At 43.6% G+C, this 19,151-nt stretch overlaps 1 protein-coding gene across 1 annotated transcript in view; it reads left to right on the forward strand.

Annotated features, from left to right (window-relative positions):
- The window catches only part of NMUR2 (neuromedin U receptor 2), a 31,728-nt gene extending 20,678 nt beyond the window's left edge, over nt 1-11,050 (forward strand). Inside the window, exons 3-4 of the mRNA XM_015415620.1 lie at nt 9,419-9,544; nt 10,791-11,050. Coding sequence (XP_015271106.1) covers nt 9,419-9,544; nt 10,791-11,050 — 386 coding nt within the window. The remainder of the gene's footprint in view (nt 1-9,418; nt 9,545-10,790) is intronic.
- Nucleotides 11,051-19,151: the final 8,101 nt, after the last annotated feature.

Consider the following 19,151-nt stretch of genomic DNA (forward strand, 5'->3'; position numbering starts at 1 on the left):
GAGTTGTTGATTTATCTTGGCAAGCTGGTGGTTAATACCAACAAGTTGCTCCAGAATTGGCTTGGTGGCTTCCGCTATGAGTTCCATAATATTCACTTCCCTTCTTCTCGGAGTTGTTTTCGCTGACTTTTTTGGAGTGTCTGCCATTTTTACACTTTAATTCCAATATAAAACCATTTTCTCCCCGGCTCTGAAAATCACTTACACGCTGTTTAGTCGCTTAAATACTCATGGATATCTCCCACAGCTTTTCGCTTCCAAGTATCCATTTACAATGGTCTCTTTCTCTCTCTCCCTCCTCTGCTTATCTAAATGCGTCAGAGAGGTCTCCCTCTCTCAGCACGATTCCAGTCACTCAAGAGGTTTTTTTGGGGGGGGTTGCTTCAAAGTATCAGTTTACAATTCTCTCTCTCTCTCTCTCTCTCTCCCCTCCCTCCTCTGCTTATGCAAATGCGTCCGAGAGGCGTCCCTCTCAGCAGGATTCCAATTACTCAAAAGGTTTTGGAGGGGGGGATTTACGCTTCTGTTTACGGTTCGCTCATTTTAACTCACAGTTCATTGTTTCTTAACCACGGTCGTAATCGCTCCTTCGCCAGATCTCCTGCGCTTGACTGGGTTGGCACATCTTGTGCCTCACTAAGAGGATGCAGACAGTGGGGGGGACCATCAGGGCAGAGGGCAGCCTCAATTTCCCTGCAGATAGCAGGAAAAGAGGCTCACCCTCAAAAGCCCTATGGCCTGGGGGTCTCCCTGACCCCCCCATGGAGGTGCCAATCCCGTGGAACCCCTCCCCTCCTCTGCGGGGAGGACCGTCAGGGCAGAGGGCAGCCTCAATTTCCCTGCAGATAGCAGGAAAAGAGGCTCACCCTCAAAAGCCCTATGGCCTGGGGTGCCTCCCTGACCCCCCGTGGAGGCGCCGATCCAATGGCACACCTCCCCTCCGTTGCTGTCCGGAGCACCCTCCCTGGGCCTTGAGAAAGGCACTCGCCATCATTGTGCCATAGACCCCTCCTCTCTGGTGCACTTTGATCTTAATACATAACATCCCTCCCCCCAAGGTTCAAAAGCACCTTAACAGACAAAGTCTCTTAAGTAGGCTGGTCAGCGCTGTTCACGGTTTGAATGGCGTGGCTCCATCTGTGGGTCTGGGGTCTCAGGATCAGAGGCTGCCAGCGCTGCCGAGTTGTCGATGGGATGTGGTGGCATTGGTGCAACTTTGGGGCAACCTGTGGTCGTTTGCTCCAGTGCGTCGTCCATGGGCTCCCATGGCTGCTCGTTGGTCGCTGGCAGTTGTTCCCTCTCAGGCTCCGGTTCTGGTGGGCAGGGCAGCTCCGCGTCATGCTCTTCTGGCTCAGTGGGGAATTGGTGGTGGTGGAGCTGGTTAATGTGACTCTGCAGTACCTGGCCGTCCTCGGTAGACACCTCATAGGAAAGGGGCCCTGTTACTCTGATGATCTTGGTGAGGATCCAGGCTGGGCCACTGGAAAAGTTTCGGGTGTAAACAGGGTCACTCAGGAAGAACCCGCAGAGGGCTGCTTGACATTTGGTTGCCAGGTGGTTTTCCGGAGCACAATCAGGGTATAGTCTGTCTAGACAGGTGGTTAGGCACCAACCCATGAGGAGTTCTGCGAGGCTGCAGCCAGTGGAGGTGCTCGGTGTCACACGGTGGCCAAAAAGGAAAGCCACAAGCCGGTGATCCCAGTCTCCATGGATGATCCGCCGGAGGGAATCTTTTGTGACCCTTACCATCCTTTCTGCTTGGCTGTTGGTGGCTGGGTGGAAAGGCGCAGATCGGACGTGCTGGATTGCATAGCGGCCCATAAACTCCTGGAACTCCCCCGAGGTGAAGGTTATTCCTTTGTCTGACACGACAGTGTCTGGAAGCCTGTGGGTGGAGAAGATGTGGCAAAGGGCATGGATTGCTGCCTTGGAAGAGGTGGAGGAGACTGGTACCACCTCCAGCCATTTAGTGTAGGAGTCCACTAAGATAAAGAAAATCTGCTCCTGGAAGGGGCCTGCGAAGTCCACGTCTAACACAGTCCTCGATCTTGCTGTCCATGCTGGGCCACCATACGTAGCTGCGTGCCAGCGCCTTCATCTGCACGATCCCTGGGTGCGTTTTGTGAAGTGCCACTAGTACTTGTTGGCACAATGGTGTTGGTACCACCACCCGGCTTCCCCACAGCAGGCAGCCTTTGTGTGCTGACAGTTTATCCCGGTGGGAGGAGAATGCAGTGAACTCCAGGCTCACCTGGCTGGTAGGCCATCCCCTCCCTACCCAGCCCAAAACACGGGAGAGGACACGGTCCCTGGTGGTGTGGTGGGATATGTCGGAAACCTGAAGAGGATGGTCAGGTAGGTCCTCGATGAGCAGGATCTGGATGTGATGTGCTGGAGCCAGGTCTGGGTTGCAAGAGGGCAGCAGCAGGTGGCTGAGGGCATCGGTGTGACCCATTGCCCTGAGTGAATACTGGTAGCCAGCCAGGAAGATGGACCAGCACAGAACCCTGGGAGACAGCATCTGCGGCGTTTGGCAATCTGGGGCCAGCATGCCCAGCAGTGGTTTGTGATCGGTCATGATGGTGAAGGGCCTCCCCTAGAGGTAGTCATGGAATTTCTTGAGTCCCGCCATGATTGCCAGCGCCTCTTTGTCAATCTGCACGTAGTTGCGCTCAGCCAAAGACAAGGTGTGAAAATAGTAGGCTATGGAGACTTCCCTGCCATCTGGGAGCTGGTGACCAAGGACAGGCAGCCGAATAGAAATGTCAGGGCTGGCAATTTTTACTGGGCAAGGGCTAACAGGAAGGGGCTGAGACAACATGATTAAGGTACCTTTGCCCTGTTGGTCAGTCTTGGAATGGTGCAGCACTATGTGGAGGGTTTTTTTTTTTTTTGCAATATATTTTTTTGGGTTTTAGTAATATAAGCCTATATCATACACAGAAACTGAACATCAACAAGATTACATGCAAAAACCTGAGACAGCAATTCTTCCTTTCAGCAATACAGGTTAACAATAAGACCAGACCAACACAAATAATTATTTTGTTCTTATACTCCAACTTTAGGTCAGTTCTATCCCTATTTCCTTTAAGGTTTAAATAGTACCTTTTCAAAATTACCTTGTAATTTCATATCAACAAGAAAAAATATTCATAATCACCGTTTACCATCATCATTAAGTTCACCGTGCAAGGTACTAATCCTTACTATTACACTTTTTCCAGTAATCTGCCTATTCTTTACTTCTAGTATAAATATAGAGTTTAATGATAACATTTTTATTTATTTATATTTTCAATCAATCTCTACATTATTTAAATTCTTTTATCATTTTGTTAAAACCATTATATCAAGCTTAGCTAGAAAATTATCTCTCTTATTCATTAAATGATAGCTTCCCACTCATTTACACCCATATCTTCCATCTGTGGTCTATCAGATCTTTATAAATCTTTACTTATCCCAAAATTAATCTTTAACCAACCCAATCATACTAAACTATTTTCTAAATTAATTAGAACTTAATTACATAATCATAATACAAAATAATACAAAATTCTAACACCATCAAGCACTATTAAATAAACAACCATATTCTAAACCTCTCTTATTATGTTAACAGTTATTCCAGTAATCTACCAATTCATTATTTTTAATATAAATACCACATTTAATCTTGCCATTCTTTAATTATTTTACTTTAACTAACAATTTATTAAAACCATTATACTAATCTTTAATGTGAAAATTCAATTTAATCATACCAAACGGTTATAATTAATTACAACCTATTCATAATATTCTAACATCATCAAACCTAATTAATAACATTAATTACATTAAACAGTTTAACCTCCCTATTATTTTCAACACCTTTTATCATTAAATTACACTTAGTACCACTTTCTTATTCACCACTAATTTACCACTATAACCACTAAAGAAAAAAGTTTTGGTTTTTTGGGGTCATTCCGGCTAGACAAATATCAGAAGCAAACTTATCATTCCACCTCCTTATATAGTTTATTTTTCCTCTTAAGCATCTGTAATCTATTTTTCTGCCACAACATATCAACATGTCTTCTTTCTTTATGTGTGCCTTGGTTTCCTAATCTCCCCTCTCTAGCTTTCACCGACTCTGGTTCCCATCTTTTGTATTCTCTCTTAAACTTCCAAGCCTGTTGTTTTTTTTCTTTTTGTCCTTCTGTTTCCTTCTCTTTCGGTTTTCAGTCTTTGTCTGCTTTCTTTGGACCGTTCTAGCTTTACATACGCTGGTTTTTTCTGACTCTTTCTTATTATTTCAGTTGGGGGATCTTGAGTTGCTGCATTGTCTTTCTCTTTTTCTTGTGAAAACCCCGAGTTTTCTGCCATACAGAAACCACCATTCTCCTTTTGCTTAGCCTCTTGAGTTTCCATTATAATAAGTTGCTCCTGCTTCTGCATTTCCTCCGTTTCTACTTGGGTGCTGTATGCTTTTTCAGTATGTTTGTACATGCTTCTTCACATCCCTTTTGTATTGCCTCTTTCAAGACTCTGATAAACTGTTCAACCGTTAACTCACCCACCTCCATATTTTCATTGATCTCCTCCTCTTTCTCCAGCACAAATGCCATTTTAATCGAATTCTTCAAGCCAGTTCTTTCTATTTTACAAAACAATGTTCTCAATAGCCCATAAACTTTCTGCTAGCCATTATCTCCAGTAAGTTCTTGCCGCTGAATAGACACAACACAAGCCAAAAATGCCAACAGCTAGTCCTTCTTTCCCCCAAAAAAAGAAAATAATTACTTAAAGACACCAAGTACAATTCTCCCGGCCGCTATCCTTCTCAAATCTGGACACATTTAATTGGGGTATTTTCATTTTCTTCTTCTTTAAATCTCTGATGTATGCATACTCACGATTTCCTTGTTTTCTTCTCCTATGTTGCTGCAATTGTTGTAAATATTTATCCCAGTATGGTTAAAACGGATGGCTGCATCTATGTAGAACATGGTGGCCATGTTCTACCCCATTGACCACTCCTGCTTCGGGGCATTAATGGTCACCCCCCACACATTGCCAGTTGCGGAGGGGGCCAAAAAACGAGCCCCCTGCTCCAGCCCTCTCTCCGGGAGGACTGATTGAGTTCTCCTGACAGCTGGAAGACTCAAAAAAGAGATGGAAAGGGGTCAGATGGCTTGGAGAACTCCAAGAGCCACCCGTCGCTGTGCCGTACCAGAACTGCAGCTACCAGGAAGGGGCTGAGACAACATGATTAAGGTACCTTTGCCCTGTTGGTCAGTCTTGGAATGGCAAAGCACTATGTGTAGTTTGTTGGTAATGATGCTTATGTCCTTGGATAAAGGGGCGATTGTCAGAACTGACTGATGAACCCCTGAGGTAGGAAAAATGATGTAAAAGGCAAAATTCACCAAGAGACCACTCCTAGTGGGGAAACCCCGAGGTTATCAAAAGAAGGTGTCATAAATGGGGCTTGCAATTCTGCCCTCAGCACATTCCTTTGCCACCTTTTTCCTGACTACCTCTGGCAGATCCCTAGCCAATTTAAGGTTCTCACAATCTGTGGGAAAACGTGGAACATAACAGGGAATTCTTAAAACTGATGTGAAACCCTCCCACAAAAAGACCATCATTTTCCTATTCAGATAAGATACAAACAAAGGTTCCTGAGCCTGGAGGTAAATTGGGGTGTGTGCCCAAGAAAAAAAAACTGACCTATCTGTGCTTATAGGAGCTGTTAGGAGCACTGGAATTACCCAACCCTGCTTCCTTTTCCCCACTGGAATTGGAAGAATTGGAAGAGGACCAGGATCCCTGAAAGGGCTGAGCACCACTGCAAGAGCACAACAGCCTTGGATGTGGGCCAAAACATGCATCATAATTATGATCGAATTACACTTTATGTTGCCACATTTACCCTGATTGTACTCCAAGCAGACTCTGAAGGGGGGGGGGGGGGTTCAGGCCTGAAGCCTAGTTTAGGTCTTGAAAAATCAGTCCTTGTTCTCATATGTGGTCCCACTTTTATCAGCCAGTTTTTATCATTAATGAGGCCTCACTGGCCACCTCACTATAAAAGGCCCTCTTGCGAAAAGCCTTATCATACTCTATAGCCATGGTTTCATTGGCCATGGTCCAAGCCTTCAAAACATTTGACATGTGTTTGACCAAGTGCCAGCCATGCTCGGGATATACTGAAAGCATGACCGCCATAAAGACTGCATAGTCTTTATGAAATTATGAAATTTATGAAATTACACTCCACTGTCTCTTTGGAACTGTTTCTTTCAGAACGAGCCCCATGCATGCTTTCATCCCTTTCTGGTTTAAGGAAAAAACATCTATATAATCCAGAATATGTTCCCTGACCTTCCTAGGGAAATGAATGCTGGGGGGGGGGGTCTTCTGCATTGCTAAAGGTCAGAGTAGCTCTGTTAGCATCATGCAGCTCCAATCCCCATAAAGCACCAGGACCTGCTCACCCCCTATGTTTCAATGCCCAGGGTGGCAGACTGGGGATAGGAGCCCCTTTTACCCAATAATCCCCTGCCGCATGTATGGAATCCTCATCAGAGGAAGACTCGCCTGACCATGATTAATCACAGGCCACCTCACACTCCCATGTTGCCAAGACTTGCACTTCCTGGTGCACCTCTTCTTGCACCGAGGATGACACTGCACCTCCTCCTCGCCGGAATCACCGGACGAGATGGACTCTGCTGGGGAAAGCAGCCTCTTGACTGTGCTCTTATGCTCAAGTTCCAACTGTGCTGTTGATGCTGACTGTCCTCCCATTTGATCGAAGCACTCTGAGAGGTGCTCCAGAGTCTCTGCAATCCCCAGCAGGATTGCTGAATTGTCCACCATTGGGGTGACATTAGGGGCATTGCTGGAGATGGAGGTTTTAGCAGGATTGGTGCACCCCAACCTTGATGGTGCCTGGGATCCTTTCTTGCTACTGGTCGAGGCTGAAGAAGGGCCAGGTTTAGCAGGGGGTAGCTTCTTAGCCATCTGTTTACCTGACCTCATTGTAATCATGGTGGTCTTGTGCTTACCTTTACCAGCATTTTTTGCAGAGGGCACCAGACTCTCAATTGCACTGGTTTTGTGGTTGGAAGAGGAATGCTTTGTAGCCATCTTGCTCATAAGTAGTAAAAATAATCCACTAGCTGCGGGACTCAGACTTAAATTGCCTGCAGGAAATTCATGGCTTGACTAAATTTGACCTACTTACTGTAGCTACAACTTCACAACAAATAAGCCCAAATGAGCCTATTTAATGAGAATATCAACTGTAAACTAATACATACAAAGAACCTGCAAGGCAGCGAGAGCCCCACTGATCTTGCTAAATTGCAATTAGGCAATGTTCTAGTACAGCACTAAACAGAACAATTATAGACGCAGTTACCGTTTCTTAAAATACCCTCCAAACCACATTTAAGAGAATCTGCTTAATTTTAAGCAGCTTCCTATAACTACAATACTAATAGATTGTTTCCTAATACACACACACACACACACACACACACACACACACAAATATAAAATGGACTACCCTCAACCTGCAAAGTTTAAAGACACGAACCACCCAGCTGTACAGCAAATGATTTTTGCTCCCTTATGGTCCTTGCAGCTTTGTGTACACAGTATATAAGTTACCTTCCAGCTGCAAGGGAAGAGACCCCCAAAGGCTCCCCCACCTGATACAGCTGAAGAACCCCTGAAGCTGCCAGAGAGTCACTCATTAGGAAGCCTCTGTTAGCCAGGCCACTAATCCGATGCTCAGATTCGAGTGCCAAAAGCCGCACCATGGGGACCTGTTGAAGGAAGGAGCCAAACTGAACTGAGCCAATCAGACCTGGAAGGCTCCTAAAAACGTGAATGAAGCCAAGGGCAAGCAACACTGAGCAGAGCCGCGCAGAGCCAAGTAGAGTTGAGCAGAGGTGAAGAGAGTGGAGATGAGCCACACAGAGCCAACGATCCCAAGAAAATCACACTGCTGAATCCACGCAGCAGCACAGTTTAAGTAGCAATGGGCAGGCTCTACATCACTGCTGCGTAGAGCTCACCAAAACTTCCAGTATTCAACCAGGCTTATCCCTTGGATGATATGGGGCCTGCCAGAATGGTAGCCTGAGGCTCCCACCTCTGCCAACTGTAGGAAAAGGGCAGGGGAGAGCCAGTTAAGAGCGTCAGACTGTAATCTGGAGAACTGGGTTTGATTCCCCACTCCTCCGCATGCAGCTGCTAGGTGACCTTGGATGAGTCAAAGTTCTCTATGAGTCAAAGTTCTCTCAAAGTTGTTCTCTCAAGAGCAGTCCTTGAAAGAGTTCTCTCAGCCCTACCTAACTCACAGGGTGTCTGTTGTGGGAAGAGGAAGGGAAGGAGATTGTAAGCCGCTCTGAGACGCCAAGTGAAGGGTGTGGTATAAATCCAATCTCCTCTTCTTCCTCCCAACCTCTCCTGAGCCCACGCTGCAATCCAGACCTATTCAGGTGAGTCTTGGCCACATAAATACCTAAAGAATCTGTTGCATTATGAAATCATTAACCTTCTCCCTTTTTAGCATTTTTAGCTGTGAGCATACACATTTCAGCTGAAATGGGGTGTTGTGGTTTCCAGCCTATTCTGTGGCAGGGAAGCCAAATTGTTGGATTATTGCACTGCTGCAGTCTTCTTTGGGAATGTGGGGAACACCAATGGAACACCACCATTCTTCACTGCAGGAAGAACAATTAAGAACTCGCCATTTATTATTTCAGTGTTGAAGAAAACAATACCTGAAATGCCAATGCAATTACATTATGTAAGAGTCATGCAATGTATTTAACTTCTTTTTATATATTAGATGATCACTTCAATATCTGTATATCTTTTGATATTCAAATATCTGTGAATGAACAAGATATACATGCATTTCATTCCAACAACACCTTGATTTGGGATAGATATGCAGACACAGAACTGGTCGTCTCAAATGTGTGCAATATAGTCAAATATCCCATAAGAAATAATTGTCGAAGTTATGCTTCCCATCAAAGTCTGCACTGGCATCAGTAATACTGTTGTCTTATTTAGAGTTTGCTTGTTCACAATGGAATGCTCAAGGATGTTCAAAACCACTAAGTGTATTTTATCTCGCTAATAAAAAATCAATGCCATCCCACAGAACACTAGTAGACTAATATACGTGCTGTATTACGCTTCTTGTTGTAAATTAATTTCATCATGTGTGGGCAGAGCATAAAGGAGAAAAACAAATATTATAAAATGCAATTACATGAGATTTCCATTTGATAATGTGGGAAGCCATCTGGAATACTCATTTACTTTATTGAATCACCTGGTTCATGGGAGTAGAATGGCAAACAGTTGTGCTTTGCTCCCCACTCTCTCTCCTTTGTCACAGTTGTCCTTGTGATCGTATTTGCTATCTGCTGGGCTCCATTCCACACAGACCGACTCTTCTACAGCTTTGTTGTACATTGGACAGAGTCACTGGCCAGTATATTCAACTTAATCCATGTGGTGTCAGGTAAGTCTTTCTTATCAGAATGTGATCATAAATCGTGTATTTATTTATTTATTTATTTTTCAAATTTATACCCCGCCCTCCCCCGTAGGGCTCAGGGCGGCTTACAAGGCAAGATACACTTGCTACAATAAAACAGCATATATCTATAGCTTTAAAAAAACATATTATACAATTTAAAAACCAGTCCTAAATCACATAAAGTGCTCAGTGATCGTCAAACTCCAGTAACCCAAGATGACGGGTGTAATCCTAAACAGAGCTACATCTTTCTAAATACACTGCCAGTAATGGGCGTAAGCAGGCAAAATCTTGGGAAGAAAAAAATGTGATTGTTTTATTCAGTCATTGTCTAAGAGTAGCCAACTCATCCTCTAATAAATTAACAGATAAACTTGAAAAATGCCCACCAGTTAATAATTTCAGTTGCTAGATGCAAAATTTGAGATGGAGCCCCCATTCTTGCTTTTCCTCTTCATAAGCTGTCTGGAATTCACAACTTCACATGTCATTAGTGGCGCTATTTAGCACACAAGATTTTATGAGAGTTCATTACACTATACAGTAATTGGCAGATCATTTATAATTTGGAAGTTTTATGTCATATGAGGACATAATTGAACAGTATTGTATCAATACTGGTATATATGCAAAAAGATGCACCACTCTGGAATTTGCAGAAAAATCACTTAAAATAAAGCACTTTAAATGCACAGCACTGTGGCCACCATGCTGTGTTGTAGGTGATAAAAGATGACCAGATAGTTTCACATTGTTTTGCTTAGAGGAGGAGCTCAGCACATGTTACAAGTAACAAACAGATAAACAATAATCCCATATTATGATGACATTTTAAATAATCAACAGAGAAATGGTCAATAGAAAGCCTGGGTAAGCAAGTGCTTCTTTACCTGATCTGCCATTATTACTTGATAGTAGCAGAAGCCTCGTTCATAACAGAGTGTTCCTTTCTCTTAATTGCTTTGCATCAGTATTGGGTCATTTGACTCTTTTCAGTGTTGCTGCAATTTTCTTCTTCTTATTATTATTTTTCTTCTTCTTCTTCTTGGTACCAGAAACTAACTATCATTCTAGCAAAGGTAAATGCCTGTAATTAGGTAGCAGGAGGTATTATCCAGTATACCTTGTATCAGTCAACTGAGGTCAGCACAGCAAGTTTAACTTACTAATTGGGCTTTTTAAATCTCTTCCTCTCTCCCTATTTCTTCCTTTATTTTTTTTCTTCCAGGCGTTTTCTTCTATCTGAGTTCTGCTGTGAACCCTATCATCTACAATTTACTGTCCAGGCGATTCCGAATGGCATTTCTCAGTGTCATCTTTCCCCAGTGCAAACACTGGCAGCTCAGACACACTACCAGTCACCTCCCACCCCAGAGGAGCATCTTCATGCTGGGGGAGCGCAACACAATGGTATCTGCTGGAGACAGAAGTCCAACATGCATGTATAGGTCATCTGTCTGTAGTTCTCACCTTTCTAGTGGCCTGTGACTATGGTGCTTTACATACATCTCCCCAGATGTACAGCCATTTATCCATGAACTGCTGCCACATAGCTGGGAGAACATTTAAATGAACCGATGATGTGGGTGGGCCTGAGCTGTATGGGCCTGTCCCAGGGAATTGTGAGCACAATTGAGAGCCCCAGTTATCAAGTCCTGCGGACATATGTGGGACACTGAAATGTTCTTCCAAGTGGTTTTCTCACAGCTGGGAGATTTTTGCAAGGAACTGTTTGTTTAATGATGAAAGATGTGACATATTTCAGAGATAATGAGAGAAATAATAGCCAGGTCCTGGAGAAGAATGAATGAGAATGGTGTTTTGAAGGGCATAGCTGAGGATATTGGATCATCTGCCATCATCATCTTTGCCAATATGAAGAGTCAGTGGCTTCAAATACTTTCTGTTTCCAGAAGGATGATGAACACATTACAGTGAGAAATAGGGGGGGAGCGGGATAAAAGTGGCAACTTTTTTTCAGATAAGTCTTTCTTCCTACAGTTGTAAAGACCTTAGTGGGTTAGAATGCATTGACATCAGAAAGAAAGAACAGTGAGCAGTTCTTCATCTTAAGTACTAAACCAATAAATACTTGGCTTTCCTGGAAATAGATTGTAAGGTAATCGCTATTCTCTGGGCATTGGATCCTCGAATCTCACTTGCCTCCTCTTTTTATAATCTTTGCATACCTAAAGGATAGCAATGGCATATTCTGAGAGCATGAGGTAAAGATGATTAAATTATGCCACAGAACAACATTAGATTTAGATACCTTGTAGATGGACTTAGACATGCTTGGAGCTGAAAGTGATATGAAGCCATGTTTTTTCCAAAGTATTTTAAAGAACGAATTAAAGAGATATGAAGCCATGGTTTTTTTTTCTCCAACATATTCTGAATAATGTATTGAAGAGTGTTTCAAGCCAAGACAGGATTAGAACTGGAGCATTTGAGGAACAGGTTATAAAATAATTCAGAAGCATAACCTACTGGGCTGATTTCGCACTAGAGCTGCCTCACGGTTGCACCGCCGTTTTCCCCGACACTATTGGTCAATTTCACACCCGAAGCTGCGGGGCTGCATTTGACCCGCAGCTTCGCCCGATTTCCTCCGCAGTTTCGTGATCCTCAAAAAACAGGATCACGAAACTGCGGGGAAAATCGGGCAAAGCCGCGAGTCAAAATGCAGCCCCGCAGCTTCAGGTGTGAAATTGACCAATGGTGTCAGGGCAAACGGCGGCGCAACGGCAAGGCAGCTCTAGTGCGAAATCAGCCCCGGACTCTGTCTTTTAAGCATCTGATGATGGCTGAAGGCAAAAAAAAATTGACTACATAACATTCTTTGAAATATTGGATGTGCATCATCTGAATTGCATTGCAAAGAAATCTAGTTTGTCTGTCAATATTAAGTGTTTATTGTGATTCAAATCTATGCTTTGGTTTGCAACAAGTTAAAGCTTATATTTATTTAGCTCAATGCATGTAAACATTCTATAGGTCCCATGGTAAAGAGGTTTTAGTTGGTGAGAAATCATGACTTTGTTCTGATTTACAGAATTACTACAGCTGTCTGCATTCTCATTAATGCTGATTTCCCAATATGATGAGTTTGGGGAAATGGCAAGATGGTTGTGAGCATCAATTCAATTACTGTCTTATTGCCAAAGGGTACCCATATTAGTCTGTTGCAGCCAAAATAAACAGGAGTCTTTAAAGGATGGCAATATTTTATCACAGCATAATTTCTATGGAGTAGAATCCTCACTTTCCATTTGTTTTCTGTAGGAGATTCACCAAAAAAGAAAGCAAACAGGGTTGCTAACTGGGGGGGGACTGGGGGGACAAAACTGGGGGGCAGGTCAGCTGCAGGACCCCTGCCAGCATCATGCTGTATTCACTGAATTCATTTAATTTTTTTTCCTAATGCAAGTTTGACTGCAGCCACTAGGGACACAGGGGAAGCTGACCACAGTAAACAGGAGTTGTTCTGACTCTGCTGTCTTGGCCTTTCTGAAAAGTTTACTATGGTCCCGTTCACACGGAGCATTTGCCGTGCTAAAGATACGGATGATAGGTAGATTTTCCGAGCGCAATCACACTGCAACATCTGGGAAGCGTAGTGCACCCGTGGCTAACCCATGGCTTGCCAAAGATACGGAGTAAAAAACTAGTACATACAATGTGCTAGTTTCCGGAAAACGTGGCGCAAGGGCAGGCATCTGATCGGGTTTCTGCTGGAATCCCATGGCATCTGGCGCCTGCCCATGTCCTGTCGCAAACTGGATGTTTCTTTTTTTTAAGTCTCCACAGGATGTGCACAAATGCCCACCGGCACATGCGTACACTGTGTTGAGGGGGGGAAATTCCCGTTTGCCACGGAAGCGACACCTAGCGTTTGCCAGTGTGATTGTGCCGCTTCTTTGCCATGCTGCAGGATAGCCGTGTGATTGGCACCTAACGGCATACCCACAGGACCTCCACGGGACATGTGATCGGGCTGCCACACGTTACTTTGCTCCGGGGCAAACAGCCACGCGTCCCCCCCTGCATTTTCCGGCCCGTGTGACCAGAACCTATGAGGTTGAGGGAAACCATTTGCTGATCAGATCCTACTAAACCCATCAGCCAAGCCAGCGCTGGAACAAGGCAAGACCAGTCAGGACAAGCTGCGGTCATTGCCAGGATGCAGCCTCCTAACGGGATCATTCTCTATGGTTTCCCTCTTCCTTTAGTTTCACCCAGCTCCTGCAAAGCCAAATCTTGCAAAGAGGCAGCCCTGTTGTTGTTGTTGTTGTTGTTATTGTTACACATGGAGACCCTCAAGAAACTTGTGGGATGGTCATCCCATTCCTCACAGCTTTGCTCCCACCCATCTACCCTTACCTGTCTCACACTTTCCCTCCCTTCTGGGAGTGGAGCCTTGGGACAGTGAGGCTTGGGGAGGCAAGCAGCCTCAGTAGGGTATAATGCCATAGACTTGACCCTCCAAAGCAGCCGTTTTATCCAGGGGGAATGATCTCTGTCACCTTGACAACAGTTGTAATTCTGGGTGATCTCCAGCCCTCACCCAGAGGCTGGCAATGGTAGTTCTCATGGAGGAAATGGCTGGTTTGGAGGGTGGACTCTATGACATTATATTGGTCTGAAGTTCCTCCCCTCCTCAAACCCCACCCTTCCCAAGCTCCACCCCTCAAATGTCCAGGAATTTACCAACCTGGAGTTGGCAACCCTATTTCCTTCCCACTCAACAGCCAACCTACCTTTATCTGCCTTTTTCTGTCTTCAGCTTTCCATCTCCACCCCCTCCCCCACAGCCTCTACCTAGGAAAATTGTAGTCTTTCTCCACAGTGGGGACCAAAGCAGCTTACAATATTCTCTCTTCCTTTTTACCTGCACAACAACCCTATGAGGTTGGTTAGGCTGAAAGTACTTGACTAGTCCAAAATCACGCAGTCAGCTTCCACCGCAAGATGGGGATCTGATCCTGGGTCTTGCAGACCCTACTCTGAAGCTTTATCTGCTGCACCACACTGGCTTTCATAGGGTGGCTGCTGATGAACAGCACCAAGCAGCTGGGCCTAGTTGAGTCATGCAAATCAGGTGGTATCAAGTCACCCAGAGGGTGCTGCCTAGGGATGCCAGCCTCCAGGTGGGACCTGGGGATCCCCTGGAATTCCTGCTCAGCTCCAGACTACTAAGATAACTTCCCCTGGAGAAAATGGATGCTTTGGAGGATGGACTCTAGGGCATTGTACCCCACTGAGGTCCCTGTCCTCCCGAGGGTCCACCCCAAAATCTCCAGGAGTTTCCCAGACTGGATCTGGCAACTGTCCCCCCATCCCCTGCCAGCGCCTGGGGGGACATGGCAACCCTAAACTGCTGCCAGTCCTAGGGTTGGCAACCTCCAAGTGGGGCCTGGAGAGTGAACTCTAGACAGCAGAGATCTGTCTCCCTGGAGAAAATAATCAGAATACAGCATATTACAACATGAAAAGTCCTCACTACATATTCAGCAATGCAAAGCCAACAAGTGACAAAAAAGTTCACATTATTTGAAGGTGTAACAGGTAAGTAGAAAAAAGTATAGTAGTTGACGAAAATCCCCAGAATCAAGTTCCATTTTGAAGATACTTCCTCTGAACATCATCAATTTCTCTAAGTAGCAACAAGCATACAGCAAGATGTTTGTCTTGATATCATTGATCATAATCATTCCAACCAGATAGTATCCAGATCCGTGATCTATAGAAAATTTCTTAAAACGGGCATGTTCACTAGCAAAGGACAATAAAGATGCAAAAAAAGAAGAAGACAAAAATGAAGAAAGTTCTAAGAACTCCCCGTCGGCTGAATCCTTAGACTCTGAAGCAGAATTAGGGGCTACAGCTCCTAATCCTCCTAAAAATAAAAGGGAAAAGAAACGTAAAGGAAGAAAATAAGTATAATAATGTAACTCTGACTGTCTGATACCTATTATTAACCAATAACATTAAGCTAAGAAGCATACACTTTAGTCAAATCTGTTTTTGAATGCTTGCTTTATTCTCTACAATTTTATTGCAATAACTCTCATGTATTACTGTTTTGATATTAGGGAAACATCGATTAATTCAAAATATGTATTAATGATCTCTTAAGAACATAAGAACATAAGAGATGCCAATGTTGGATCAGGCCAAAGGCCCATCCAGTCCAACACTCTGTATCACACAGTGGCCAGAAATTACCAGTGCTATCAGGAGGTCCACCAGTGGGGCCAGGACATTAGAAGCCCTCCCACTGTTGACCCCCCCCCAAGCACCAAGATGACAGAGCATCACTTGCCCCAGAGTCCCTAACTATACCTTGTGGCTAATAGCCACTGATGGACCTCTGCTCCATATGCTTATCTAATTCCCCTTTGAAGCCGTCCATGCTTGTAGCCGCCACCACTTCCTGTGGCAGTGAATTCCAAGTGTTAATCACTCTTTGGGTGAAGAAGTACTTCCTCTTATCCGTTCTAACCCGACCGCTCAGCAATTTCATGGAGTGCCCACAAGTTCTTGTATTGTGAGAGAGGGAGAAAAGTACCTCTTTCTCTACCTTCTCTTTCCCATGCATAATCTTATAAACCTCAATCATGTCACCCCTCAGTCGTCGTTTCTCCAAGCTAAAGAGCCCTAAGCGCCCTAACCTTTCCTCATAGGGAAAGTGTTCCAACCCCTTTATCATTCGAGTTGCCCTTTTCTGCACTTTTTCCAAAGCTATAATATCCTTTTTAAGGTGTGGTGACCAGAACTGCACACAGTATTCCAAATGAGGTCGCACCATTGATTTATATAGGGGCATTATGATATTGGCTGATCTGTTTACAATACCCTTCCTAATAATCCCCAGCATAGCATTGGCCTTCTTTATTGCAGTCACACACTGTCTCGACATTTTCAGTGAGTTATCTACTACAACTCCAAGATCTCTCTCTTGATCAGTCTCTGCCAGTTCAGACCCCATCAACGTGTATTTATATTTTGGATTTTTGGCTCCAGTGTGCATCACCTTGCACTTGGCCACTTTGAACCCCATTTGCCATGTTGACGCCCACTTGCCCATCTTTGACAGATCCCTTTGGAGTGCCTCACAATCCTCACTGGTTTTCACCACCCTGAACAACTTCGTATCATCCGCAAATTTAGCCACTTCACTGCTTACTCCCAACTCCAAATCATTAATGAACAAGTTAAAAAGCAGTGGACCAAGTACTGATCCCTGCGGTACCCCACTGCTTACCCACCTCCACTGAGAGAACTGCCCATTTATACTCACTCTCTTTCTATTAATTAGTCAGTTTTTGATCCATAAAAGGACTTATCCATTTATCCCATGATTTTTGAGCTTACCTAGGAACCTTTGATGAGGAACTTTATCTCTTGTTACTCGTAGTTTTAGGTTGTTCCCTTCCCCCGACCCCACAGAGGTTTAGTTTAAAAAATGCAATAAAATATTTTTTTTTAAAAAAAAGAAATACTGGAACAAGTGGATGGATGAGGGAGCAAGCAGAACAGGGCAGAGCAAAACAGAAAAGAGCAGGGGGAGGTCAATACTGATGAACCACCACTGCCTGGCAGAACATCTTTTTTACAGGCCTTGCAGAAATGCATTAAGTCCGGCAGGGCCCGGGTTTCACTTGGGAAAGGGTGGTGGTGGTGGTGGAAAGTGCTATCAAGTCACAGCTGACTTATGGTGACCCCTTGGGATTTTCAAGGCAAGAGACGTTCAGAGGTGGTTTGCCATTGTTTGGCTCAATATCACAGCCCTGGTTCCTTGGAGGTCTCCCATCCAAATACTAGCCATGGGTGACCCTGCTTAGCTTCTGAGGACTGATGAGATCAGACTAGCCTTAGTGTGTGATAGCAAACATTTTTTAAAAAAAACTTTTTCTTGTCTTTTCCTAAATTTCTCTCTTTTCTCCTCCTTCATTTTGCTCTCTTCCTTTCATGATTTTCTATTTGTCTATCCCCACTTCTAGTTTTTCTCCCTACCCCCTTATTTTTCAGTCTCAACTTCTCATCAATCCTGGCTGGCAATTTAGAATGTATTTAATAGTAGTAGTAAATATTCCTCAAATCCTAAGAAGAAATTGTTTACCGCTTTTATGGACCTTAGAGTGGCCTTCAACATCTCACACACAAGGCTTTGGATCAAATTAGACCAGCTGGGAATTCCTGAAAAATTATTACATCTGATTATCTATTTACATACTTCCAACTACTATGGTAATAAGATGTCCAACAACTAGTTACCTCTCAGACCCAATCTCTGTCACAAAAGGTGTTTGACAGAGTTGTATTTTGGCACCAGATTAATTCAATCTGTATTCATATGACCTTCCAAATAAATTACAAGCTAATCATTTTCATGCTCCTAGTCTGTCTGCTCATCTCATTCTGCTTTTACTTTTAAGCAGATGATCCAGCTCTTCTTTTTTGTTTGAAAGCGGTATTAAGACATCTTCTCCAAGTGTTTGTTTCCTATTGCCACAATAAACTGCTTCCTGTCAATTATACCAAATCTAAAAGAATGTATTTCCAGAAATACCAATCTCGGAGAAAAGCAGACCCATGGCTCATAGATGGGCATTTGATTGAGCAAGTGTCTAATTTCAATTATTTAGGCCTTCATTTTGTCTCTTCTAATAAGTGAAAATTTCATCATTCTTGTCTCCTTGAACCCACCAAAGTACATTTAGCTGCAATTATGAGGTTTTTAATCATTCTGGAGGGCAATTTGTACCTCTTGCTCTGGAAGTTTACAAAGCAAAAATTAGATCCTTTTTGCTATACAGAGCTCCAATTTGGTTTCCAGCTCTTACTTCCAAAACTGAATCTTAATAGTCAAAATTTCTCTGTGCCATCTTTCAAGTGCCTAATTGCATCTCAAACTCCAACTTGTATATAGAAACTGGCCTAAATTCACCTCTTTGATGGTATGGAAGGCTGTGGTGAAATTTAGATTTTTTTATTAGACCAGGATGTTCTTCCTGTTCTTCTAAAATAGACTGAACTTGATCCTTTTTGTCTAATAGTTAATAGATAAAAGACTCTCATATCTGTGTATTCCTTACCCTAGCTTTTCTTCAGATCTTCATTTAGTTATGAATAAGATAAGAATATGCCTTCTGTTTCAATACTTTCAGATTATCTGAATTCTTTAACAACTTATTGAAGACTCTTTTCTTGCCTTGACACAATGCTCTACCCCTTAACAAATTACTTGGTAGATTCTCAGGTAGTCCGATTGAACAGAGAGCCTGCCCATGCGGAAATGCAGAGACAGAAACACTCATTTTTTATTCAGTTATGATTTATATCCCTCAATAAGATCAATGTTTATTTATCCATTAATATCACACTTTCCTGTATGTTGCATGATTACCATTTATCTGTTGTCTGGTAAAGATAAGGCTATTACCCTCTACGTGGTCCATTACCTAATCACTGCCTTGAAGATTTGTCCAAAGACATAACTGATTTCCACCTAGATGCTCATATGCATATAGGTGCTCTTTTGGCACTGGAACTGGAATAGTAGTATAGCAGCAAACCTTTGTTA

Source organism: Gekko japonicus, unplaced genomic scaffold (assembly GCF_001447785.1).
Source record: "Gekko japonicus isolate JY-2015 unplaced genomic scaffold, Gekko_japonicus_V1.1 scaffold2779, whole genome shotgun sequence".
NCBI classification, from domain to species: domain Eukaryota; kingdom Metazoa; phylum Chordata; class Lepidosauria; order Squamata; family Gekkonidae; genus Gekko; species Gekko japonicus.